The sequence below is a fragment of the Amblyomma maculatum genome, unplaced genomic scaffold, assembly GCF_055883805.1.
Source record: "Amblyomma maculatum isolate TAMU_Amacu unplaced genomic scaffold, ASM5588380v1 scaffold_27, whole genome shotgun sequence".
NCBI classification, from domain to species: Eukaryota; Metazoa; Arthropoda; class Arachnida; order Ixodida; family Ixodidae; genus Amblyomma; species Amblyomma maculatum.
This window is the reverse complement of record NW_028146752.1, coordinates 1219693-1236964: the sequence shown is the minus strand read 5'-3', so window position 1 is coordinate 1236964 and position 17272 is coordinate 1219693. Positions and strand designations below refer to the sequence as shown.

Genomic DNA, 17272 nt, shown 5'->3' with positions numbered 1-17272 from the left:
TCAACGGCCTCCGCTAGAGAGTCAGCTCGGCACAACGCATAATGTCAGCCCGTACTCACCGGCCGTGTCACGTCCACGTGAATGTACAAGTCCCATCTGCGGCGTGCGTTGTGAGTAGTCGCCGCAACGGGGCCGGACAGATCGGACACCTCCTCCTCAGGCATGTCAAAAGCCAGAGCGTACAGCACAGCACGAGGCCCCCACAAGTCATGGCAGCCAGCACAGACACACGGGGCGAGCAAACGCGCTGCACAAGCGGCGCGGTGCTGCCGGAGCTGTGTGCTCGGCGAGCAGACCTTTTTCTGCGCCGGCGGAAGCCACGCCTTCGCGGATGTCTCCGGAGTTGTCGCAGCTGCCGAGTGAGCTTCGTTGCGGCGCCGCCGACGAGCCGGGCTGCGTGTCCTGTGGCATCAATCTTCCATCGCCGTAAACTGGAATTTTCGCACCGAGGCCTCGCTCCGTTTCTAACGGCCTTCGGTATAGTACTCTGCCAGCTGCGGCCTAATCAACCAGCCATCCATGAAGTGCGTTTTTTACTCGAGAACGCGATTTCCTTCTCTCACAATGGACGCACCTGCTTCATTTTCTTGAGCCAAGAGTGTTAATCGTACCGGCTAATCATAGGGCAGTCCGTGTTTCCGCGGCCTGATCCCTTCGATGCCTCACGAGACCAGCTTGAGTGAGGCCAATGAAGAGCGGAAGCCATCAGTCAGGGACGAAAAGAGGAGCGCGCCAGCCTCTTCCAGAGCGGAATGGGGAGAGAGAAAGCTGGATTGCGAGGCGTCATTGCTTCCCTGTGACAGTGGCCCACTACCAGGTGCGCTCTCGGATGCATCGCAGATACCACGCACCTGCGTGCGTCCCGAGACTGGATGTAAAGAAACTTCCAGCCCATGCTTCAAACAGTTGCGCCGACTGTTTGAAACTTGGCAGCTTTTAAAATTGACGAGCATGCCACTGGCAAATGGCAGTTACCTATGAGGTAAAACTCAGGCACTGCATAATTTGACAGGGAGACAAGGGAATTCAAAGAAAATGCCCAACGCCACACCACAAGCCGCACACCGCCAACTTAAGTTTTAATCTTGACATGAAGCATGAAGAACACTTAAAGGAAGACGAAATAACCAATAGATTAAAAGCAGCAAGTCAAGGCCAACCTGTTGTCTTCAAAAAGGCTGAGTGGAGTCCATATAGCTGTCACATGCATCGCAGCAAACGTTTGCGAAATACTTTTGCGACGCAGCCGTTTACGAAGACAACCTGTTCGCTTTGGCTTGCCTCTTATATTGTACTGGTCATTTGTCTGCCTGTACCTTTTATTCATATCAAGAATAAATCTTCACTTGATAGCGCGCGCATGAACGTGTTGAGCGTCTTTCCTGGATCCTCTCCTACGCCTCCTCTCAAACTATGCATAGCCCGAGTTTCACCTCAGTGCTGGAAAATCAAACTAGGCCTAACACAATCTAATTATTATAGTTAGCAAATAAAAAACACCAGCACCCTTGCACCCCTATCTCACAAAACCACCAGCATATCTTTGGCCGGTGACATGGCCAGGCACTGATAGGTCAATTAGGCACCGGCGCTCATTTCTCTTTCGCTCATGAAAGTCGTAGGACTTATGATTGGTCGGTGTGTTGTGTGACGTCACAAGACCAGGGGGCATGGCCGAGGTGGAAGGAGATACTAACTCTGCAACTCCTTTGATATGGAATTATGAATAACTTTATTAAGACCCATAAAGGAAAAGATTCCTCCCCTTTCAGCAGGCTGGAATCCCTTGGGATTCAGTGGTGTCCAGGGCCAGATGGATGATTTTCGTTTGGACCTCTTTGTTCTGGCTGATCATTAAATCCTCCCAGGACTCCAAGTTCCTGTCTGGTTCGTTGTAACTGGGGCATGTTCACGCCAGATGTGTGTTGTGTTGTGTTGTGTTGGGTTTTATGGCGCATAAGCAACTAAGGCTATCATGCGCCAAGAGCAAGGTTAATGTTAAATCTATAGTTTATTTAAAAAGTTTCCTTCTTCTAGGAAACTGAGAACAGATGCTAGGTTTACAAGTGCTCTTTCTCCTAAAAGCAAGGTGGGATGAAATGGGATGGTATGATTGTAAAATATAGTAAAATGTTTTCTCCGTAGTGCCTCAAGTTTTGAGCATGTAATTAGAATGTGGTTTACAGTGAGTATCTCGTCGCATTCTTCACAGGTCGGTTTGTTATGTTTCATTAGCAGAAAGTTATGTGTAAGATGAGTATGTCCAATACGAAGACGGCATACTATCACTTCCATAAAACGTTGTTGATGTGTGCTCGATTTCCATTCTCCTAGTACAGGCTTTATGAGACGCAACTTATTATTTTCTTGGTTGTGCCATCTGGACTGCCATTTATTCATCTGTTTATGTTTTATTAATTTCAAGCAATCACTATGTGGTATGTTTGCTTTCTGAATCAATTTGTTGTGGGCAAGTGCAGCACATTTGTCTGCTCTTTCATTGCCGTCAATGCCTACGTGACTAGGGACCCAACAGAACACTATGTTATGTCCTTGTGTTGTGATCATTTTTACATTATGTATTATGTCACCGATTAGAGGCATGGCAGCATTTCTGTGATTTAAAGCCGTCAGTACACTCAACGAATCGGTGTAGATGACACTGTTCCCAATGCCTTCATTCACTATTTTTCCTACAGCTGTCAGGATAGCATAAGATTCAGCTGTAAAAATTGATGCGCACTGAGGAAGCCTAATTATTTGTTCCCAGTTCTCTTCAACTACGGCACAGCCAACATAAGTAGAAGTTTTTGATCCATCTGTATAAAACTCTGTATAATTACTGTACTTTTCTTTTATTGTGCGAAATTCTTGTATTATATGTTCTTTAGGAGTTTGGCTTTTGTTGAAGCGTGTTAGAGTGAGATCACAGACATTTGGAAGTTTGTACCATGGGGGTAGGGGCCTGTTTTTTGGTGCAGTGTCGGGCAAGGTGTCCAGAATTTCTAGCTCACTGCAAATGTCTTCGAAACGCATTATCAGTGGCCTCGTTGCTTGTGGTTTATTTGTGAAAATTACTCGTGAGCGGCATGTTGAGACTATTGGATAGCAGAGGTGTTTTTTCTGTGATCTTATTCTAAGGACATAAGCACATGTGAGTGAAGCCCTTCTATCTTTCAGCGGAGGCTCGTTCGTCTCTGCATACAGACTATCAACAGGGGATGTTCTGTAAGCGCCACAAGAAAGGCGTAAACCTAGGTTATGTACCGGGTCCAATTTCCTTAAATATGATGGTCTAGCTGACCCGTAGACTATGGACCCGTAGTCCAAGCTAGACCGCACAACAGATCGATATATATGTAGAAGACACGCCCTATCAGACCCCCAATGTTTCCGAGAGAGAACCTTCAGTATGTTTAGAGATTTTATGGCTTTCCTCTTTAGGATGTTTATGTGAGGCAGGAATGTTAGTTTTCTGTCGAACGTTACACCCAAAAATTTATGTTCGCTCTTTACTGGCAACTCAAACCCATTTAGGTGTAGCTTGGGATTGATCTGTATACCTCGTTTCAGCGAGAACATTACTGCCACTGTTTTCTGTGGGGAAAATTTGAACCCATTTTTAAAAGCCCATGAGTCTAGTTTATTTAGTGTTAATTGTACTTGTCTTTCACAAATTGATATGTTTGAGGATGTGCAGGCTATTTGAAGGTCGTCGACATACAGCGAGAACATAATGGATTTTGGGATTACCTTGCTAATAGAATTCATTTTTACAATAAACAAAGTTGTACTTAAAATGCACCCCTGAGGTACCCCATTCTCTTGAATAAAGTTCCTCGAGAAGGTGGTACCGAGACGTACTTGAAATGAACGACCTGATAGAAAGTCCTTCAGAACATTTAGCATCCGGCCTCGGATGCCCAAATCTGCTATATCGCGTAGGATCCCGAACCTCCAAGTCGTGTCGTATGCCTTTTCCATGTCAAAGAAAACGGCCAGGCAATTTTGTTTATGTATGAACGCTTCCCTGACAGTATTTTCAAGACGCACTAAGTGGTCGGTCGTTGCACACCCTTTTTTAAAACCACACTGATGAACATTAAGAAGTTTGTGAGATTCTAGGATGAAAGTTAGTCTGATGTTTAAAACACTTTCAAAACATTTTGCTAAACAGCTGGTCAGAGCTATGGGTCTGTAACTGCCCGCTGAGGTCGGCGGCTTTCCTGGTTTCAGAAACGGAACAATAACAGCTTGTTTCCAAGCCTCTGGGAGTTTACCCAGAGTCCAAATTTTGTTAAAGAATTTTACAAGTGCCTCTACAGAGGATTCGGATAAATGAGCCAGCATTTCATAATGAATTTCGTCAGGGCCAGGCGCAGTCTGTTTTCCAGCAGCAAGGACGTTCTTTACTTCTTGGAGTGTAATAAAACTATTATATGATTCATTTCTGCCACCACTTGTTGGGAGTTTTTGTTTCTCAGCTATGTTTTTGTATTTTAGGAATGTTTCTGTGTAGTGTGACGAACTTGAAACGTGTGTGAAATGTTCGCCTAGTATATTGGCCTGTTCTTCTATGCTAGTCTGAATACCAGGGGCTGTGAGGATGGGAATTGTAAACGGGGAAAAGTTTCCACTGAGTTTACGAACTTGTTCCCACATTTTCTTAGACGTCATTGAGCTATTTATTGACGTGACATACATCTGCCAGGATTCTTTTTCAGAGTTGCGACGGACGTATCGAGCTTTAGCTTTGGCCTTTTTAAAAGCTGTAAGATTTTCGTGTGTAGGGTACCTTCGGAAAACACCCCATGCTTTATTTTGTCGCTTTTTGGCCTCCTTACATTCCCGAGACCACCACGTCTTGTGTTTTTGTCGCACCACACCTAAGGACTGTGGAATGGTGAGATGAGCGGCAGTGATAATGCAAGTCGTGAACAACTCATTTAGTCTGTCGACACTAAGGGCATCTGAGAAAACTGCTCCTAGATTCGCCTCTACTTTAAAAAGCTCCCAATCTGCTAAGTGAAGTTTCCACCGTTTCGGTTTGGTCGGCATGACTGATGGTGAGGATGATAAGCTGATTATTGCTGGCAGGTGGTCGCTACTATACGGGTTGTTCAGAACATCCCATTTAAAATCATTAAAAAGGGAAGGTGAACTAAAAGCCAAATCTAAAAAACTCATTTTTCCTGACCTTGGTGAACAGTACGTGGGCTTACAGGAGTTCAATAAGCAAATGTCTGAACTAAGAATAAAATCCTCGATAAGCTGTCCACGTGTATCACTTTTTTCACTTCCCCACAAAGGGGAGTGTGCATTAAAATCTCCTACTACTAGGTAGGGCTCTGGTAGTTGGCAAAAAAGGTTTTCTAGATCATGGAGTGTTATTTTAAGATTTGGTTCAAGATAGACAGAACACACAGTAAGAGTTTTAAAGGCAATTATTGTGGCTGCTACAGCTTCTAAGGGAGTGTTTAATTTCAGTTCTTGAGCTGGAACTCCACTTTGCAATATGATGGCCGCACCACCCGAAAGCCTGCTTGCTTGCTCTCGATCTCGGCGGAAGACTTGATATTTTTTCAGTATATTCGAGTGCATGCAACCTAAATTTGTTTCCTGTACGCACAGTGCAACTGGCGAGACTGTATCTAGAATGTCTTTTATGTCATTAATATTCTTTAGAAGTCCTCTACAGTTCCACTGTACCAGGAATGCCATCTTATTTTGTTGAAAGCTTAGAAATTAAGTTAGGTTTTTTCCAGGGCCCGTGATTCGGGCCTTGTCTGTTTTGGTTCTTTCCAAGGAGCTCTGCCGTCTCTGTGACGAAGACGGCAAAGAGCTGTCCTGGCCTATGTCCATTACCTCGTCTGAGGTGCTGGGCGAACGTGCCAGAGGCACGTGTTCTTTCTTTTTAGACCTTGCCTCGTGGGCGGAGGTCTTGTGGCCCGCCGACCCTGAGGGACGCGTAGCCTGTTTTGGGGGTGGTGGAGGAGCGGGAGCTGCTTCCACCGGGGCAGGGGATGGCACTACCTCAGCCTCGTTTGAGGTCTGGGTAGGTGCCGAAGGCCGTTGTGGTGCCCCGCCCTGTCGCACCACATCGGCGAGATTTGGTTTCGCTGTGAACTGAAATGCGTTCTTGGTTTTGTTGTACTGAGTACGTGCCTCTTTGTATGTGATGTTCTTTGTTGTTTTTAGTGTAATGATCTGCTTTTCTTCTTTCCATTTTTGGCAGGATCGAGAGTATGCGGGGTGATCCCCCTCACAGTTTGCACAGCGTGGGTTTGCGGTGCAGTTATCAGAGTTGTGGTCGTTCGCAGCACATTTCGCACAAGTTCTGCGGCCACGGCAACTTTGCGAACCATGGCCGTATTTCTGGCAGTTGAAGCATCTCCTCGGATTTGGGATGTACGGTCGGACGTTTATTTTGATGTATCCGACTTCAATTGACTCTGGGAGGGTGCAGCTATTGAAAGTCAGAACCAGATGTTTTGTAGGGATCTCCTTGTTATCCTTTCGGATTTTTATTCTGTGAACTGCTATGACGTTTTGGTCTGCTAGTCCTTCTGCCATTTCATCTTCAGTGAGAGGAATGAAGTCTATCTCAGATATTACTCCTTTTACAATGTTCAAGGATCGGTGGGGAGTGATGACGACAGGGATGTCCCCAAGCGACACAATGTTTTTCAGGTTGGAGGACTGGCACTTGGTTTGTACTTCTAGCAAGAGGTCACCATTTGCAAGTTTTGATACTTTATATCCAGGGCCCAGGTCTTTAGTGAGACACTTTGACACTATGAAAGGGGAGATTTTTCGAGCGGGTTTTTCAAGCTCCTCGCTATGTATGACATGGAACTTTGGGAAAGTCTCTTTTGTTTTCACAAAGAAATGGCTTGTAGCATCGGTCCGCCCTCGTTTGTTTGGAGGGCGATCATTTGTTTGGGAGAAAGAATCCATGAAAGGGTTTGTGTTTTCGGTAGTTGTGCCTGCCACCCACCATGGAGCCCAACGAGGGGACGGGACAGGAACTTGCAAGAAGTCCTGCCCACGCCAGCAGTACACCGCTACTATAACCAAATATGGGCAACTCAGGGTAGCTACTCCACACAAGGTTAACCCTCGCCGCCAAGAAAAAAGGAAAAACAAGAAGTGAGGAGGAGACAGGACAGTGCTGAGAAAAGAGATAGGAAAGTGAAAGATGAAGTGGAGGACAGGAAAAGGCGACTGCCGATTTCCCCCGGGTGGGTCAGCCCGGAGGTGCCGTCTGTGGGAAGCGTGGGCCAAAGTGGTGTGTTGCCTCCGCCGAGGGGCCTTAAAGGTCCAAACACTCGGCATCGGCTCAACCACCAGGATCCCCTTTTCCCCAGACACGGCGATGCCACGCACGGCTAAGCGTGGGTGCTCGGGGTCCGTGGTGTCGCACAAAACACACAAACACCTGCTTTAACAGGTGCCCCCTGCGGGGTCACGCCAGATGTAGCATACCTGCAATTTCGTTACAGTGTTTCGACCGCCGGTCCTGTATCACCGGATGTCATCTGCTTAGTGCGAGTGGGTTGGGAAAAAAAAAACGCTTGAAACTTTCTTCATATAACCTCTTTTCTGCTTAAAAATTTTGTCTGCTCGAGGCAGTATCTGCCTTTCTAATCTGTAATGATTGAGAATATCGTGGTATGTTTTCAACTTTTCGCTCTGAAGGGGCTCTCTGCTCGGCGAGACCGCACTGGTAGTCCGGTGTGTAAGTCTTGTCCAGTCCGTGCGCTGTCTCGCTTCCTCGCAAGCCCTCGTGGACCGGAGTCCAGACGAGTTTAATCAGCTCTGCCGGTGGCGGTCCGGCAGCCAGGCTTTTAACCGCTTCGGCAGATAACCTGTCTGCGTTGTAGTTTCGGACAGCCGATTGAGAATAGGTTACAATCACCATTGCATTCCGTTGTATTAGGGCCAGTGCAATGGCCACCTCCTCGGCCGCTGTTGCGTCCCTCTGTCGAATGCTGCAGCACGAGACAAGGTCCTCCCTGGTTGCTACAGCCACGAAACATGTTCCGTGTTCGTATTCCGCCGCGTTCGTGCAAATCACTTCCTGTCTGTTTGCTAGTTTTTTCTGTAGAGCTTTCGCTCTGTCTTTTCTTCTACCCTCATGGTGTACCGGGTGCACGTTCCTTGGCAGTGGTGGGATGCTTATTTTGTTCCTTATGTCTGTTGGCATATCCTGAGTCAGTTTTAGCCTTCCTCGAGGTTCGAAGCTTAGCTTTTCTAGAATGTTTAGTCCCGATCGGCTGCGTAGGATTCGTTGATGCTGTGCTACTTTGGTAGCCTCAATGAGCTCGTCTAACGTGTTTGAAAACCCCCTGTTGAGAATTTTCTGGGTGGATGTGTACGGAGGGAGGCCCGGGGCGGTTTTGATACCTTTTCTAATTAGGATTTCAATTTCTTCTTTTCTGCTTTTGCTAGCCTAGGTATAGCGCCACGTATGTGATCCTACTTATTTACAAAGGTATGAATTAGTCTCAATAGGTTCGCCTCTATCATTTCCGCTCCCGAGTGTTTGCTATTCTCTTGACTAGCCCGCACGTCTGGCCTACAGTCGATTCGAGTTTTTGCATCGTTTCGGTGCTCTTACCGTTTGACGGGATCCGGAGACCCAGCACTTTGTTTCTACCCAGGGTATTTTGTCTCCATTTACCGTTAGCATTATCCCGTATTCCTGGGGTTTTCTTTGTCTATTTTGTCGGCCGAGGAAAAGCGCTTCCGACTTCTCGGCAGAGAATTTGAGTCTGATTTGGTTTAGGTACGACTCAATTTCATCAATTGCCGTTTGGAGCAAATTTTCGATGTACCCTCTGGTGACCCAGAGGGTGAGATCGTCCGCGCATATTGTGTAGTTCTTCGGTAGGTCAATCATTACAATGTTGAAGAGTGTTGGAGATAGCACTGAGGCTTGGGAAGTGCCTTTGTTACCCAGTCTTATTCCTTTCTCTTCCTTCCCTCCTAGGCTGATATTAACTCTTGAAAGAAAGACTTTGACGTAATCTTTCTACCTACGTTTAGAGTTTCTAGCTGTTCTATTAAGGCTGAGTGGTCAACGTTGTCTAAAGCTTTGGCCACGCCTAGACCGACTATTACTCTTACATCTAACATTTAATTGTCTAGCACTTGCTCTTTAAGTTGAAGCATGACGTCACATGCAGAAAGATGTGCCCTGAATCCGACCATCGCGTCTGGGTAAAGTTCCTGTTCTTCTAGGAATCTGTTTAGTTTCGTTTTAATTACGTGCTCCATTAATTTCCCTACACATGAGGTAAGCGAAATGGGCCTCAGGTTTTATAGACTTAGTTTTTTAGCTGGCTTCGGAATAACGACTAGGTTGGCCTCTTTTCACTCCGGTGGGATTTGGCTCTTGTCCCAACATTCCCGCATATATGCTGTTAGCTTAGCTATCGATGCATCATCCAAATTCCTTAGCATGCGATTATTGATTCTGTTTGGACCTGCCGCTGTTTTTGTTCCAAGCATGTTTAATTCCGTTCTAACCTCTCCGATCGTGATGGGCTCGTCCAGACCGGAATTCTCTGTGCTCGGAGAGAGGTGTGGGGGCCGTCCATTTCAAGTACCTGTCCCTCACTTCAGAGATCAGTTGGTCACTAGTGCCTTCTTATTTATATACGGGTTTCTTTAGTTGTTGGCGTGCCCATGTTTTGTCTTATCCGGATCAAAAGATGTCTAAGCATTTTCCACGTCTTAGCTTTGCTGATTCCGCGGTCCATCTGCTCGCAGGTGTTGCCCCAGTTTTATCTCTTCAAGTACAGCGCATGCTCCTCAATATAACTGCTCTGTTTATCCGGGAGCTCGCGTACATTCCTGTTCCCCCTGTTCTGGGCGAGCTTTGCTTCTAGCTTCCTTTTCTTGCACCACAGACCTATCAAGCGCTCGTCGATCACTTCTTGCGCTTCGTCCGCTTCCAACTCTTCGGTGGCTTCTTTAACTCCCGCGAGAATGTCTGTGCCCCAAGATGCTATGTCTGTAATTTCGTCTTCTGTATGGAGGTTCTGACTAAATAGGTCCCAGTTTACAGCTGCGAACTTTTCGGGTTTCTGCACGGGCGGTCCGGCTTTTACCACGATCTCAATAATTTAGTGGTCACTTCCAAGGTCCTCTCCCGTGTTACACCAACTGGTCGTGATTTCGAAGCCGCAATCCTTTCTCTTTTTCGGAGAGCTGTATACATTTAAAATATATAAGCTTTTCTCTTTCCGCTTTCGCGGTATCATTTCAATGAGAATGCGATCTGATTGGACGTGTCCTGTCTCGTGCTGCAGTGCGGTAATGTTCCATTCGACGAGGGTGGCAACATGCGTTTTGTCCCCTAGGCCCGGGTGATTTGTATCCGGACAGCTTAGCCTTTTTACCGCACTCTTGTAACGCTATAATTTCGGGTTTGTCTTCGTTTGCAAAGAACGATTGTAAAACGGCTCGCTTACGCACGAAGCCCCTGCAGTTTCGTTGCCAGATAGTATTACTGCTGTTTAGCTAAGCCATTTTTTATCGCTTGGAATTCCGCGCATATCCATTGATTCCTTCTCTCAACATCAGCCTTGAGAGCAGCGTCAAATTCCACTGTGATAGTTTCTGTCGCTTGTTTCATGAATTGCATTACAGTACCCTTCAGTAGTTCTATGTCCTGTTTATCATTCAGTTGTTCGAATTTGGTCTCGATATCTGACTCTTTCGTTCTTTTCTTTTTAAGCCTCTGCTTTTTTACCTTGTTCTACGTGCATAGATTCCGTTGCCAATGCCTGTTCCGTTTGTCTTCCCCGGTTTTTTCAGCTGCCGTTTCAAGCATTTTTATCCGCTCTTCTTGCTTCTTAATATACTCAGTTAGAGTCTTAATCCACTCTGCCTGCTGTTTAATGAGCTCTTTGAATTCTTTAACTATGCCGAAGTCCTAAGAAAATTTTAGCCCTTTGAGGTTGGCTCCGTGCGTTGCTGTTGCAGTCCGGTCCGGGGAAAGGACGCTGACCAATCCCTCGTTGTGCTCCTTGATCTATCCCTAGTCCAACTGCTCCTCCGGCCTTGTTGCTTCGCTTCTTCAGCTTCTTACTTGGCCTTCCACTGGCGTTTCTTAACGATGTACGGGGTGCGAAAGATATTTTTGCACCTCTTATCCCCGGTGTACTTCGGTGTACTCAGGTGTCCCTTGGGGGCGATGTCATGCCACATCCGGGACACTTAGTCACTGCACTGTCACAGACGTCTGAGCGGTGACCAAGTCCTCCACACCTGTAGCATGCCTCGTATCGTTTTTTTTTGTTTTTTTTTTTAGAGAAAGCACTCGAAGTTTATTCCGCTTAAGACTACTGTGCGTAGTACCTTTCCCTCTTCGAAACTGATTAGGAAAGACTTGGTCTTCCCCATTCTTCGTGCATCAATGACTGGTGGGTTGAATCCGTTTATGTTCAGTCTTTCTAGCACATACATGTTTGGGTATTCTTCATCGATTCCATGTACGACTCTCTTGTCGCAACTTTCTGGTGCGTTCATGTAGGAAGCCACACTGCGTTCCTCTTCTCCTATCTTGATTGTCTCAATTTTTTCCACCTTCATCGCGTTTTCATAGCTCGGCTAGGGGTATGTAATCGTTCCTTGCTTAGCGTTTATAGTCAGTCTGTGTTCGAGGGCCTCATCTTCCTTGACTCCGGCTTTTTCCCTAATGGCCACTGCAATTCTAGCTGCTAGCTGCATCCACTTGACCACTGCCAACTTCTCAACCTCATTCGCCCATCTAACTTTCTGCCGCCCCCTGCTACGCTTTCCTTCCCTTGGAATCCAGCTTGTTAGCCTAAGTGACCATCGGTTATCCTCTCTTCGCACTACATGTCCTGCCCATGCCCATTTCTTTTTCTTGATTTCCACTAGAATGTCAGTGACTTGAGTTATTTCTCCGACCCACTCTGCACGCTTCCTATCTCTTAGCGTTATACCTGCCATTTTTCTTTCCATAGCCCTCTGTGTTGTCCGCAACTTAAGTAGAGCTCTCTCTGTTAGCCGTCACGTTTCAGCCCCATATGTAAGTACAGGTAAGATGCAACTGTTGTATACTCTCTTCTTGAGCGATACTGGTAAGCTGCTAGTCATAATCTGCGAGTGCTTGCCAAATGCGCTCCATCACAATCTTCTTCTTGTTATTTCCTTTTCATGGTCCGGATCTGCGGTCACTACCTGTCCTAAGTAGACATATTCGCCTACTACTTCCAGTGCTTCGCTACCTAATGTAAACTGCTGTTCCTTCCCGAGGTTGTTGAACATTACCTTAGTCTTCTGCAAATTGATTTTCAAGCCTACCTTTCTAATTTTCCTGTCTGAGTTACTTAGCAAGGCAATGTCATCAGCAAATCGCAAATTACTTAGGTATTCTCCATCTACCCTTATTCATAGCTGCTCCCATTCCAAGTCTCTGAATACTTCCTCTAAGCAAGCTGTGAATAGTACTGGTGAAATCGTGTCTCCTTGCGTAACACCTTTCTTTATGGGAATTTTGTTACTTTCTTCATGCAGAACTATGGTTGTTGTGCAGCCACTATATATATCTTCCAGTACTTTCACGTACGGCTCGTCTACCCCTGATTTCGCAATGCCTGTATCACCGCCGAGGTTTCAGCTGAGTCAAATGCCTTTTTGTAATCAATGAATGCTATGTATAAGGGCTGGTTATATTCCGAGCATTTTTCTATCACCTGGTGGATGGTTTGGATATGACCAATAGTAGAGTACCGTTTCCGAAAACCTGCTTGATCCTTTGATTGGTTGCAGTCTAAGGTTGTCCTGATTCTATTAGCAATTACCTTAGTAAATACCTTATACGTAACAGACAGTAAGCTGATTGGTCTGTAATTTTTAAGGTCTTTAGGGTCCCCTTTCTTATGAATGAGGATAATGTTTGCATTCTTCCATGGTTCCGGTACCTTCGATGACACCAGGCACTGCGTATAAAGGGTGGCCAATTTTTCTAGCAAGATATCCCCCCCCCCCCGTCCTTCAGCAAATCTATAGTTATGTGATCCTCTCCGGCTGCCTTCCCCATTTTCATAGTTTCTATTGCTTTCTTGACCTCGTCCTTCGTCACTGGTAGAATGTCTGGCTGTTTTTCCCTACCGCCAATCTCATTACTGTCCTGACTACGTTGGCTACTGTAGAGTTCAGTATAGAACTCTTCGGCTACTTTGTCTATCTTCTCCATATTCGTGATGACGTTGCCCGCCTTATCCCTTAGCGCATATATCTGATTTTTGCCTATGCCCAATTTCTTCTTCACCGCTTTAAGGCTTCCCCCGTTCTTTACAGCAAGCTCAATTTTTTCCATATTATACTTCCTTATATCGGCCACTTTGCGCTTAGGCGCAAAGTGGCCGTTTGGACATTTGCGCAAAGTGGCGCAAATTTCCCAACTATTTCTCAACATATTCACTCGCTGCAGTGTCTTCGCTCGCCCTTCTGAAGACTTTCGATCTCGTTTCCTGTTTGGCAGAATTCGATCCCGGCCGCTATTTATATACAGGAGGTACACAGTAATGTATGTATGCATGTATGTATGCATGCATGCATGTATGCATGTATGCATGTATGCATGTATGCATGTATGCATGTATGCATGTATGCATGTATGCATGTATGCATGCATGCATGTATGCATGTATGTATGTATGTATGTATGCATGCATGCATGCGTGCATGCATGTATGTATGTATGTATGTATGCATGCATGCGTGCATGTATGTATGCATGCATGTATGTATGCATGCATGGATGTATGCATGCATGCATATATGTATGCATGCATGCATGCATGCATGCATGCATGCATGCATATATGCATATATGTATGTATGTATGTATGTATGTATGTATGTATGTATGTATGTATGTATGTATGTATGTATGTATGTATGTATGTATGTATGTATGTATGTATGTATGTATGTATGTATGTATGTATGCATGTATGCATGTATGCATGTATGCATGTATGCATGCATGCAGCATGCATGCATGCATGCATGCATGCATGCATGCATGTATGTATGTATGTATGTATGTATGTATGTATGTATGTATGTTGGTTGGTTGGTTGGTTTGTGGGGTTTAACGTCCCAAAGCAACTCAGGCTATGAGAGACGCCGTAGTGGAGGACTCCGGAAATTTCGACCACCTGGGGTTCTTTAACGTGCACTGACATCGCACAGCACACGGGCGCCTTGCTTTTCGCCTCCACCGAAAAGCGACCGCCAAGGCCGGGATTCGATCCCGCGTCCTGTATGTATGTATGTATGTATGTATGTATGTATGTATGTATGCATGCATGCATGTATGTATGTATGTATGCATGTATGTATGCATGTATGTATGCATGTATGTATGCATGTATGTATGCATGTATGTATGCATGTATACATGCATGTATGCATGTATGCATGTATGCATGCATGTATGTATGTATGTATGTATGTAGGTATGTATGTATGTATGTATGTATGTATGTATGTATGTATGTATGTATGTATGTATGTATGTATGTATGTATGTATGTATGTATGTATGTATGTATGTATGTATGTATGTATGTATGTATGTATGCATGTAGGCATGCATGTATGTATGTATGCATGCATGTATGCATGTATGCATGCATGTATGCATGTATGCATGCATGTATGCATGTATGTATGCATGCATGTATGTATGCATGCATGTATGTATGCATGCATGCATGTTGTAGGTATGTATGTATGTATGCATGCATGCATGCATGCATGCATGCATGCATGCATGCATGTATGTATGTATGTAATGGATGGATGGATGTTAAGAGCTGCCCCTTTCAAACATGCTGATGATAGTCATCACCATGCTCAGCCTTTCTTTTTTATGCTTTTCAACTTAGATAACTCTTCAACATTAACGACATTTTATCTTTAAATAGCGCCTGTCTGCTTCGTGTTTCTTTTGCTATTTGTTTTCAGATCATGAACGTGCACCAACTCACCCAACTTTCCGCGCTACCTTTAGTTACCCTTGTTTAATTTCAATTGAGCTCCCATGCTTACCCTCCTTGTTAATTATCAACCAATCTTCCAAACCTTCCTTGCTAACTTCTACAGCCGTTTCGTTCAGCCTTGCTTTGTTACCTCTAAACATCAGGGCCTCGCCTAGTAACTATGTCAGCATCGACATCTGGATGGATACTTCAGCACTTCTGTATGAGATTTTCAATTGTTCCTGGGCATCTACCGCACATGGCACAAGTTTCAGCTTCCTCTGCTGCTTCGGGTTCTAAGACATCCTGACCTAGCTTCAAAGAAAATGCCGCTGCATCTTGAGTTGCCATAGAAGGTTTCCTCCTCAATCCGAGTTTTCCATTTTCTATATAGCTATGGCAAATAAACCATTATTAATATTTTTAATATTGTTATTATTACAAGACGGCACCCAGTAAGGACGCACGTGCGCTGTGCTCTCGCCCGTTTTTTGGAGAGCAGCAGTTTTTACGCTGTGCCGATGGTGCGAAACGTGTTCACACAAAGTGCGTCACTTGGACGGATGATGAGCTGCAACTCTTGAAGTCCGGCTCTCGGCCATTCGTGTGCAATTTGTGTGCGTCGTCGTCGTCTGACGGTGTTAGGCTTAGCGACGGTGGTTCCTTTCTACGTTCCTTTCTCCCATCGCCCCGCTCCTGTCCAGCCACCCGACCGGTTTTCCCCCTTCAACCGCGACCGGCGACCATGGCGGTGAGTTTGCCTCACTAGGGGCTCTCCTCCTCGACGCGCTTGAGGGAATCTCTTTTCTGAGCGTTGCCTCTTTACGTGCCGATGTTCGCGGCCTATGTCAGGAGCTTGTGCGGTGCGCTGCTTCGCAGTGTGAGCGTCCTCTCGTCGTTTCCGTGGGCCATCCTACCCGTGAGGAGCAACCGTCTGTGGACTACTCCGCCGCTCTTCATCGAGGGATGACTCCCGGCGATATTACCTGTTCATCTTCTGCCTCTGCTCCTCCCCGTGCGGTTAACCCACCTAATGCGTTGAAGAAGCACCGAAGTCGAGCCATCACTGGCGCATCGAGCTCATCTGTCCTGAACGTTGCCATTTGCCAAAAGAAGCGTCCGAAGACTATTTTCGTCTCTAAACTCAGTCCCGAAACAACATCGGCAGACCTTACCAACCATCTAAAATCAGTGAACATTACCCCCATTTCCTGCCGGCAGCTGAAAACAAGGTACGACCCCTACCCGTTCTTCCATATTGAAGTTGATGAAGAATCCTACAGTAAGCTTGTTGAGTCTTCGATGTGGCCGATGGGTTGCATATACAAGGACTTTCGTGGGAAGCTTTACGACGATATGCTTCATCCCTCAGAATTGAAGCAAAATTGCAGTGGCCCCTAATTTGGACATCTATTATCAAAACGCCCGGGGTCTTCGGACTAATGGATCTGAATTTTTTTCTAGCGTTTTGTCCTGTTGTTATACCGCTGTTGTGGTTACCGAATCCTGGCTGTCAAGCGATATCCCTTCCAGTGATTTCTTTCCAAATAAGTGCTCTGTTTTTCGTAGTGACCGCCCTGAAACAGGAGCCAAACAAAGAGGAGGTGGAGTGCTCATTGCTATTGACAGTTCTGTGAAGTGTGTTCGACGTTCCGATCTGTCCGATCTGGAAACTGTTAAAGAATGTGTGTGGCTTGAGCTCACTTTAAATCGACATGAAAAACTTTTACTTGCAGCTTTCTACATTCCTCCGAATCTTCCTCCTCCAGCCTATGATGATGTTTTGCTCTCAATCGAACATGTTATAACCCGTTATAGCAAACACAAACTTCTTATTTTAGGCGATTTTAATACTCCTGGTATCAACTGGAACTCATTTATTTCTTCTCACAACAATCATTACATATTAAGTAAGTGTAACACTCTACTTAATTTTATAGCCTCTATCTCTTTGCAGCAACACAATTTCATTGAAAATTGCTGTGGTAATATTCTTGACATCTGTCTATCGAATTTTGAAAGTGTTCGAGCCTCGAGTTCGGACATACCGCTGAGTCGCTGTGACAAATTTCACCCTCCACTTCTAGTTACTACTGCTGTCTCTGCCTCACCTTCTACTAATTCAGATCGGGTGAGGAATTCGCCCCGTTTCGCGTATGCACGTGGTGATTATGTCGGTCTTTTCAATTTCTTCTCTTCCGTCGACTGGTCCCTTTTAAATGACCCTAATGATTCAGACGGAC

The 17272-nt window shown here is 45.5% G+C and overlaps 1 protein-coding gene across 7 annotated transcripts in view; it reads right to left on the bottom strand.

Annotated features, from left to right (window-relative positions):
* Window positions 1–17272, bottom strand: part of LOC146170929 (solute carrier family 41 member 1-like) — a 247126-nt gene that overhangs the window by 150453 nt on the left and 79401 nt on the right. For 2 of the 7 annotated variants that reach the window (XM_084586675.1, XM_084586676.1), the window contains exon 1: window positions 60–301. The exons of 2 other annotated variants lie outside the window; for them this stretch is intronic. In XM_084586675.1, the coding sequence (XP_084442801.1) occupies window positions 60–164 (105 nt within the window). In that variant the 5' untranslated portion in view covers window positions 165–301. Of the gene's footprint in view, window positions 1–59; window positions 303–17272 lie in introns of those variants that run through there. 3 more of the 7 variants (XM_084586677.1, XM_084586683.1, XM_084586679.1) reach the window with 3 other exon arrangements.